General features: G+C 35.7%; 1 protein-coding gene across 1 annotated transcript; it reads left to right on the top strand.

The window, feature by feature from the left end:
* The first annotated feature begins 6,118 nt into the window (after positions 1-6,118).
* On the top strand, positions 6,119-10,302 carry LOC146138329 (uncharacterized). The gene is made up of 7 exons (XM_083393966.1): positions 6,119-6,283; positions 7,127-7,281; positions 7,476-7,693; positions 7,916-7,985; positions 8,420-8,565; positions 9,515-9,662; positions 9,721-10,302. Exons 1-7 carry the CDS (start codon positions 6,219-6,221, stop codon positions 9,825-9,827), a joined length of 909 nt encoding a protein of 302 aa, XP_083250092.1. The 5' UTR covers positions 6,119-6,218; the 3' UTR covers positions 9,828-10,302.
* Positions 10,303-10,835: the final 533 nt, after the last annotated feature.

Below are 10,835 nucleotides of genomic sequence, written 5' to 3'. Positions count from 1 at the left end.
GCGTTTTAGCACTTTGTAGCTAACGACAGCCATCTAGCAGCAGAAAAACTTTCATACAGAATTCGTTCATATTCGCATCAGCTCGCGTCGCGACGAGGCGGCTGCTGGCATCCCTGCTGCGCCCTATTGTCCCGCGCGTGCAACATTTGTGTTGGAAGTGGCTTGCCTAGTAAAACTATGCACATGCGACTTGCCTTTCATAAAGAGGCCTCTCTAAGTAAAAAAACCTATTGCTCTTACAACACAAAATATTTTACCACCGCAAATTTAAATGCGAATCCTACAGGCAGTGTACACATCTCTGTTAGCACATGTTGTAATTGTTGCACCATTCAAACATATCAACACCAGGTCTAAGCAAATATAATTATACAAGGGCCGCAACAACAAAAAGCTTAGGTTTAACGCATTCTTAACGACGACGTTACAAAGCTACGTCATAACATGGCGTCATAAATAAATAAATCTTGCGTTTATTGGATTTAAATTGGCAAAACTTTCAATATAAAACGTGGCTTATTAGGCACATAAACGTGTTTGCATATTTTCAAAACTACAGATTTAAACTCTGTTTCAACAGTGATTGCTCAGACCAAGGCATGTAATTTACACAGTAAAAGTTGGAAAAAGTATAGCAAACCATAGACGTTAAATCATTTAGAGAGAATGAAAATATTGACTTTTTAAACATGCTAGCTGACCAAAATGTAATAACATGGCCGTAAGCATTATCTACGTAAATTTTTATTGATCAAATGTATGTTTCGATCATTTGCCAAAATCTACGCCATATTTGAACCTCCTTCGCTTCAAAGCCATAATTTATTATATTATTATACACAACTTATAATTGTGTGTAGATATGTATGATTGGAGTAACATACAGAACAGGTGCAAATAGCAAATATTCTCCAAATACGATGTTTCCAATATTCTCCAAATCGTATTTCATCGTATTGTCGCGGTAATACACAAAGAGGTAAGGCCGTGAATAAAGTTTCACCCAGCGTACAATTAACGGAGGGAAGCATTGCGAGTAGAGATGTTCAAAGCAGAATATCGGCGACACATTTATAATGCTTGCTTTAAATGCGGCGTCAGCATTTTTTGGGGCGACCAATTACTTCGCGATAAGCTTCGCCTAATAATCAAGTGTCCGCTGCAAATTTAAATGCGAAATCTTAAGGCAGTCTACGCCTCTCTGTTAGCACCTGTTGTGCATGTTGCTCCAACCAACCTACCAACATCAGGCCTAAACAACTAGCAAAACTTTTGATTTAATAGTTTGCGTATTGAGAACATAATAGTGTGTTTCATATTGTTTAAAACTACAGATTTAAAGTCTGTTTTAACAGTGATTGCTCGGACCAAGCCATGGTAAAAATTTACCGAGTAAAAGTTTGCAAAAGTATAGCAAACCATAGGCGTTAAACCATTTTAAGTCTTTGGGAGAATGATAATATTTGTTTTTCAAACACGTAAGCTGGCCAAAATGTAATAAAATGGCCATACACACTATCTACGTAAATTCTATTTATCAAATATATGTTTCGAAAGTAGACATCGTAGAACCTTCAAATTTTCAGACATGGCGTAGAGTGGTATGTAGGTGCTTTGTAAAAGTTTATGAGGCTGCACTCCCAGGGGCCTTTGCTTGGGGGGTAAAAACCTGAAATATTGCGTTTTAGCACTTTGTAGCTAACGACAGCCATCTAGCATCAGAAAAACTTTCATACAGAATTCGTTCATATTCGCTTGCTTTGTCCAGCTCGCGTCGCGACGAGGCGGCTGCTGGCATCCCTGCTGCGCCCTATTGTCCCGCGCGTGCAACATTTGTGTTGGAAGTGGCTTGCCTAGTAAAACTATGCACATGCGACATGCCTTTCATAAAGAGGCCTCTCTAAGTAAAAAAACCTATTGCTCTTACAACACAAAATATTTTACCACCGCAAATTTAAATGCGAATCCTACAGGCAGTGTACACATCTCTGTTAGCACATGTTGTAATTGTTGCACCATTCAAACATATCAACACCAGGTCTAAGCAAATATAATTATACAAGGGCCGCAACAACAAAAAGCTTAAGTTTAACGCATTCTTAACGACGACGTTACAAAGCTACGTCATAACATGGCGTCATAAATAAATAAATCTTGCGTTTATTGGATTTAAATTGGCAAAACTTTCAATATAAAACGTGGCTTATTAGGCACATAAACGTGTTTGCATATTGCTCAAAACTACAGATTTAAACTCTGTTTCAACAGTGATTGCTCAGACCAAGGCATGGTAAAAATTTAAACAGTAAAAGTGGGAAAAAGTATAGCAAACCATAGACGTTAAATCATTTAGAGAGAATGAAAATATTGACTTTTTAAACATGCTAGCTGACCAAAATGTAATAACATGGCCGTAAGCATTATCTACGTAAATTTTTATTGATCAAATGTATGTTTCGATCATTTGCCAAAATCTACGCCATATTTGAACCCCCTTCGCTTCAAAGCCATAATTTATTATATTATTATACACAACTTATAATTGTGTGTAGATATGTTGGATTGGAGTAACATACAGAACAGGTGCAAATAGCAAATATTCTCCAAATACGATGTTTCCAATATTCTCCAAATCGTATTTCATCGTATTGTCGCGGTAATACACAAAGAGGTAAGGCCGTGAATAAAGTTTCACCCAGCGTACAATTAACGGAGGGAAGCATTGCGAGTAGAGATGTTCAAAGCAGAATATCGGCGACACATTTATAATGCTTGCTTTAAATGCAGCGTCAGCATTTTTTCGGGCGACCAATTACTTCGCGATAAGCTTCGCCTAATAATTAAGTGTCAATAGGGTGTATTCACCGCCGCAAATTTAAATGCGAAATCTTGAGGCAGTCTACGCCTCTGTTAGCACCTGTTGTGCATGTTGCTCCAACCAACATACCAACATCAGGCCTAAACATCTAGCAAAACTTTCGATTTAATAGTTTGCGTATTGAGAACATAATAGTGTTTTTCATATTGTTTGAAACTACAGATTTAAAGCCTGTTTTAACAGTGATTGCTCGGACCAAGCCATGGTAAAAAATTACCGAGTAAAAGTTTGCAAAAGTATAGCAGCCATAGGTGTTGAACCATTTGTAGTCTTTAAGAGAATGATAATATTTGATTTTCAAACACGTAAGCTGGTCAAAATGTAATAAAATGGCCATACGCATTATCTACGTAAATTCTATTTTTCAAATATATGTTTCGATCATTCGCCAAATTCTACGCCATATTTGAACCCCTTTCGCATCAAAGGCATATTTTAAGTGGGGAATTTTTCGGCCCATATCTGTTTTTGCTTGCAGAAACATGTTAAGGAAAATGAAAAACAAAATATATAATATAAAGTGCACAATACAAAATATTAAAAAAAAAAATAAAAAAAAAAAGAATAAAAAATTAAAATAAAGTAAAAATTGAAAATAAACACTAAGCCCTGAAAATATACCCCCTGACAAAATATACAACAACCGCACCCCCGTCTAGTTCTTTTTTGGTTTCCTATGGTTTCCTATGGTTTCCTATGGTTTCCTATGGTTTGTTTCAGACCGACTTTTGTCCGAAGCTTTATAGAAAAAGTAGACATCGTAGAACCTTCAAATTTTCAGACATGGCGTAGAGTGGTATGTAGGTGCTTTGTAAAAGTTTATGAGGCTGCACTCCCAGGGGCCTTTGCTTGGGAGGTAAAAACCTGAAATATTGCGTTTTAGCACTTTGTAGCTAACGACAGCCATCTAGCAGCAGAAAAACTTTCATACAGAATTCGTTCATATTCGCTTGCTTTGTCCAGCTCGCGTCGCGACGAGGCGGCTGCTGGCATCCCTGCTGCGCCCTATTGTCCCGCGCGTGCAACATTTGTGTTGGAAGTGGCTTGCCTAGTAAAACTATGCACATGCGACTTGCCTTTCATAAAGAGGCCTCTCTAAGTAAAAAAACCTATTGCTCTTACAACACAAAATATTTTACCACCGCAAATTTAAATGCGAATCCTACAGGCAGTGTACACATCTCTGTTAGCACATGTTGTAATTGTTGCACCATTCAAACATATCAACACCAGGTCTAAGCAAATATAATTATACAAGGGCCGCAACAACAAAAAGCTTAAGTTTAACGCATTCTTAACGACGACGTTACAAAGCTACGTCATAACATGGCGTCATAAATAAATAAATCTTGCGTTTATTGGATTTAAATTGGCAAAACTTTCAATATAAAACGTGGCTTATTAGGCACATAAACGTGTTTGCATATTGCTCAAAACTACAGATTTAAACTCTGTTTCAACAGTGATTGCTCAGACCAAGGCATGGTAAAAATTTACACAGTAAAAGTTGGAAAAAGTATAGCAAGCCATAGACGTTAAATCATTTAGAGAGAATGAAAATATTGACTTTTTAAACATGCTAGCTGACCAAAATGTAATAACATGGCCGTAAGCATTATCTACGTAAATTTTTATTGATCAAATGTATGTTTCGATCATTTGCCAAAATCTACGCCATATTTGAACCCCCTTCGCTTCAAAGCCATAAGTTATTATATTATTATACACAACTTATAATTGTGTGTAGATATGTTGGATTGGAGTAACATACAGAACAGGTGCAAATAGCAAATATTCTCCAAATACGATGTTTCCAATATTCTCCAAATCGTATTTCATCGTAGTCGCGGTAATACACAAAGAGGTAAGGCCGTGAATAAAGTTTCACCCACCGTACAATTAACGGAGGGAAGCATTTCGAGTGGGGATGTTCAAGGCAGAATATCGGCGACACATTTATAATGCTTGCTTTAAATGCGGCGTCAGCATTTTTTGGGGCGACCAATTACTTCGCGATAAGCTTCGCCTAATAATTAAGTGTCAATAGGGTGTATTTACCGCCGCAAGTTTAAATGCGAAATCTTAAGGCAGTCTACGCCTCTCTGTTAGCACCTGTTGTGCATCTTGCTCCAACCAGCATACCAACATCAGGCCTAAACTTATCTAGCAAAACTTTCGATTTAGTAGTTTGCGTATTAGGCACGTAATAGTGTTTTTCATATTGTTTGAAACGACAGATTTAAAGCCTGTTTTAACAGTGATTGCTCGGACCAAGCTATGGTAAAAAATTACCTAGTGAAAGTTTGCAAAAGTATAGCAAACCATAGGCGTTAAACCATTTTTAGTCTTTAAGAGAATGATAATATTTGATTTTCAAACACGTAAGCTGGTCAAAATTTAATAAAATAGCCATATGCATTATCTAAGTAAATTTTATTTATCAAATATATGTTTCGATCATTCCCCAAATTCTACGCCATATTTGAACCACTTTCGCATCAAAGGCATATTTTAAGTGGGGAAGTTTTCGGCCCATATCTGTTTTTGCTTGCAGAAACAAGTTAAGGAAAATGAATAAAGTACACAATACAAAATATTAAAAAAAAAATTAAAAAAAAAAAAATTAAAATAAAGTAAAAATTGAAAATAAACACTAAGCCCTGAAAATATATCCCCTGACAAAATATACAACAACCGCACCCCCGTCTAGTTTTTTTTTATTTTTGTTGTAGTTTGACAAATTAAGACTTGAACAACAGCATGTACAAGTTTTGTTCGAATCTGATTTATATTCAGAATACTAGGGACTTTTAAAAATTATCGCTATATGTTATGAGAATATAAAGGCCCGTTTACGCTACAGCTGGGCGTAAAAATCGCTCAAAAATGTAACGTTTTTCTATAGCTGCACTGGGCTTGAGCAAAGCGTATTTTTTTTCAGCTGCACGGGGGTTGAGTTTAGCAAAGCGTGAAAAGTTTGCAACAATAGAATTTTAATGCAAATTTCGCTTTTCTCAGCTCAGTGCAGCTGTAGTGTAAACGGGCCTTTATGCCTACTTCCCAACAAATTTATACTAAGCGAGTATTTTTTCATCGTTGAAAAGCTATTTCAATATTTTTAAAGGGCTGTGCAATGTTTTTGGTTCCAACCTAGTTAAGCCATTTTTTGCACCTATTTTGGTCGGATATTTTTTGCTGACTAGCTTGGTCTTATTTGTGCTTGCTATATATTTCGTCATTATTAAAATGCACTCAGGCATGAAAAGAACAACAAGCTTTCGCGAAAATTGCCCTAAAGTTAGTTGTGGTGTGCAGTTTTCTTGTTTGTGAGATTTGGCAAATGCGTTTTCAAGACATCTTTGACAGTTTTTTTCGACCGAGATCTAGCCAAGACGAATGGAATAGGTAAACAATTTATTTTGATCTGTCTTGTATGTATTAGTTTACTACAGAATTCCATCCAAGCAATTTGACCTTGTCAATTGCCAAAAAGGTGCAATGATCGTGCATTCCCCTGACGCATTTGAAATTGTAGTTCAAAGAATCGAAATACACTTACATAAAATGTGTCAAACATATTTTAACTATAGGGGTGTATTGGTAATTAAGTGTAATCTAAAAGCCAAGTGGAATACATCCAGTTTATTCCAAACTATTTAAAAATAGATAAAAGTTATATAAAATGTTTACCAAACTCCTAAACACGTAATTGCAAATGGCACACAAGATAAATTTAATTGACTGTTTATCAAACAAAATTGCACACAATCTCCTGAATATACCTCATGATTAAGAATTGCGAGAATACATCTAAGCCAGATTAAAACCTTCAAATATTGTGTGGAGCTTATGTTTAAGCAGCCTAAAATTGCCAGCCTGTTATAAAATTGCTTCTAAAATATGCGAGGCTGTAATACTGTTGCTTCTAAAATTTTTGCCACTTTAAATAAATTGCTACGGAAAACTGTGAAACTCATATAAAAGCTTGTTTTGAGTATGTAGTATGAGTATTAGGCGAGCGGTTTCTTAAATTCAACAATAGGTAATCATATAGATTTTGATCCAGTTATACACATTTTAATATATTTGTCTCTCTCATTTAAAGTTGTACTGGCCAATGATAACATCACACATGTCAATATTGAAACATTAGAAAGTTAAAGACCAACATGTTTGTCATACAGTATATATACTAATCATGATTAGTTTGTGATTTCCTTATGAGTCCAACTGCAGCTTATGTTACAGCTACCCAGAAGAAAACAACTCCTTTTTCTCTGAAAGTTGGAGCTTTAACGATGAAGATGAGTTTGACGACGGGCATTGGTTTGACTTCGACAGAAACAATCAAAATGATATCTTCCGATTTGGTTTTAATTTTGGACCAAATATATTTCCTCCTGGTATGATTGGGTAATTTGCTGCTTTGTTAGATCTAATTCTTTAAATTAAAAAATCTACAATTTTCTATGAATGCAATAAACTGTTATATTCCAAAAAGTCTAAATTTAAAGGAGGTAGATTTATGAAAATGGAACGCAAAACATTGTTTTCATGCTGATTTTATTAATTGTAAACCAATACAAATTTATTTAAGGTTTTCCACATGGGCATGTAGGGCCACAGCAAAGTCCACACAACCACAATGATAATCGGCAATCTTTGCGTGATGAGGTGCTGAAACAGCCAGACTCTTTGAGAGATCCACAGCAACAACATGTCCCCCCTTACCACCAACCAAGTCAAGGCAGGGAGGAAACTAGCAGGGAATTAACTCCAGGATTTCAGCAGACTTTGCCTGATTTTAATTCAATGGTAAATCATTTATTTTGCGGTATGATTAGCTAACAAAAATACCTATTTTAACCAGTGAGACAATTTTACAAAAAAGGGCAATTATTGTTAACAACTAAAACAATATAATATGTTTTGGTTTGATAATTTCCAATTTCAGCCATTGTGGAAGCAGTTGTTCTCTTATTCCACAAAAGTTCTCTTATTCCATAAATATTTTCTTCCAAACATTTTCATTTGTAGTTGGAAGACTTTTTTGGCCGTCAGATGTTTGCACCTTTTTTGAAAAATCCACTGCAAAAGGAAGATACAGGTTGGGTGTTAAAAATGCTAAATATATTTTTTAATTTAAGAGTCAAAGATGCAAGACTTGCTCGATAGTTCTGAAAAACATTGTTAAGTAACATTTTTACTGTCACTTATAAGTCTAGTAGAATTTTTGTGATAAATTTTAACTTTTTTGTATAAACAGAGTTAGCTCCACCAGGCAACATATCAATATAGATAGAAGGGGTGTAAACGAAGTATAAACCGACGTTTCGGCAGCAGATATCAGCTGACCTCATCAGGGTTAATAATTAAAACTAGAGTGCGTTAGCCATCTTATATACTAAAAGTATAACATAAAAAGACTACAGATTAAAATTATTAAATCTAGACGTCGCTAAAGTATGCGATAAGCTGTGACGCGACAAAGTCATTCTTTTTTTGTATTAAGTTAACTACAACAAGACTCGTATATTTTAGATCTGGATGGAGAAATAGAAAGCAGAGGTCTAGATGCTGTCCTAAAAGACCAGCCACCTGTTGATCAAAGGACCGAACTTCAACGACCAAAATCTTTTTTCCAAAGCATACATGAGTCCAGGTCAACAATCCGAAGATCTGACGGGGTTAGTTAAACAAAAATATTGAAGTCAAGGTGTTGTTACTTGCTTATGTAAGTGTGCACTTTTTTGTACTTAGTTGTCAACTATTTTAGTCATGGTTGCATTCTATTAATGTAGAGCAACCTAATAAAGTTACCCTTTTTTAAACAACAAATGTTTGTTATTTTAAAGTGTTAAACTTTGCTGTTTAAAAACAAAAAATGATTTTTTTATTTATTTTTCTGTGTATTTGCATGTCAGGAATTACAAAACTTTTCACAGTTGGCCAGCATACTTAGAGGCTGACATGCCTGAATATTTAGTTCCATGCAACATAGTTATTGTGACATATCATGGGAGAACGTTAAGTCAGTAAACTCATTTTTTGTGCCTGACAAATAATTGATAAAGGAAGTTTTCAAACAACTGTTTAAATTTAATATAACTTGCGGACCCATAGTATCAATTTTTTTTACCACTTGCGGAGTGCCATAAACTTTGCACTAGGGCCGATAAACAGTGCACAAAGCCCCAATTTAACTAGCTTCTAATGTCATATTAAGGCAGTCGCGCCTTAGTGTGCCATATTTAAAAATCAAGGGTGCCGATAGGTATTTGAAAATTTTTAAGAATTTGATTTAGACTCTATTGGAAAGCTTCTTGATACAACTATTTGTTTACGATTAGAGACCATTATATCAAATTAGATTTTCCTACATATTTTAAGTTGTTTGTGTTGCTCCAGTAAAACAAAACTGATTAAGTGACGCAAAATGCGCTAAGGGAACACTGGTTGGGAGTGTAGGACAGTTTACACCCTATTTGAGAATGAGCCCAAAGTGTTTTTTGAGAGAGCTATGTGATTACCGTTGGCTTTCTTATTTAACCTTAACTAAAAAAACACCTCAAGTTTTCGTTTAAACCCACTCTTTACTCTTATTAGGGCGACCTTATACTTTGATTACTATTTTAGAGTTCTGAGCAGCGCGTCACTCGGCGCGACGCTCAAGGAAACGAGGAAACGACCATCACGACTGTATCTCCTAACGGAGAGCGCCACACAGCGGTGGAGAGTCGTAGCGCAGACGGTACGCTTGGTGACGCTAGCGAGTCAAACGATCGTAAGTCGCAAATAGCGTGTTTTAAAGATCGCAGATGAAAGCGTTGTTTTTATTGCAGGGCGCTCCTCCCTATTTAAAGGCAACGCAACGGATCTTCTGAGTCCTTTCGTTCCATCAGTTTTTCTTGATATCAACAGAATATTTAAGGACATGTTCCCGAGGTGATGGTCCTGCGATTAGCGACGACTCTCTACCGACATATAAATATGTCTGTTTTATTTTCGATTATTATTTGTAATTATGCACGAAACTGTTGACATTAGCGTATTTTAACTGTTGTTCTCAAAGACCTTTCGTTAAATAATAAACTCAGATTAATGTGATAAAGACAAATAGCAGAATCGTTGCCTTATTTTCATTTAATATGCGACACAATTTACCTTTTTTTACAAATGATCAACGGTTTTAGGTTAGCGGTTTACCGTTCCAATTTATGTTATGCGAAGTTAATTGGGGTTTCTGCAAACTTCCTTTCTTCATTGGTTTAATTGACATGTTGACCAAAAAATAAATAATTCAGAAATGCGATTTCCATATTTTGTATGTCATACGAAGGTGGGTAAAGCGTGTGGTTGTTTTTTTCAAAATAATTTACAAAAATTTGAAACGTTGCCGTGCTTTGCGTGAATAAAATGCGGAATTTAAATGTATAAATTGCTTTTGTTTTATGGATAGTATTAACCCATAAAAGTGAAATTTTAGGTAACCGAGGTCAAATAATATGTTGGGAAATTAATTTTGATGATTGAATAAAAACAGTAATATGCTCAATGAAGGAGAAAACAGATTATATACCTTTGAACTCTTTTTATAGTCCCTTACTGTCGATTTTCCAATATCTCATTTCCCGATTGGAGTCCAGACCTCTTTTGCAGAAAAGGCTTGCCTAAAGCCCACCAGTTATGTAATCTGGCATGAAAAACTTACCGTGACTTTTAGCGGTCACAAAATAGTTGTGCCGTCATTTCCTACGCTTTTAACAAGTCAACATTTGGCAAAACTGTCCGGAATTTGTAATGCAAATATCGGTGTAAACCAAACTGCTTAACGCGCACAACCGAAAATAGCTTGTCTAGAATGGAGATATTTGTTGTTGGTCTCAACAGTGCGGTCAGCAACACCTGTTTCTACACTACACAAATTTGCGAGTAACCAAATAGCCTACTGGTATAA

This window comes from Ascidiella aspersa, chromosome 7, assembly GCF_963924565.1.
Source record: "Ascidiella aspersa chromosome 7, kaAscAspe10.2, whole genome shotgun sequence".
Taxonomy (NCBI): Eukaryota; Metazoa; Chordata; class Ascidiacea; order Phlebobranchia; family Ascidiidae; genus Ascidiella; species Ascidiella aspersa.
The sequence above is the reverse complement of the archived record's forward strand: the minus strand, read 5'-3'. Positions and strand labels throughout refer to the sequence as shown.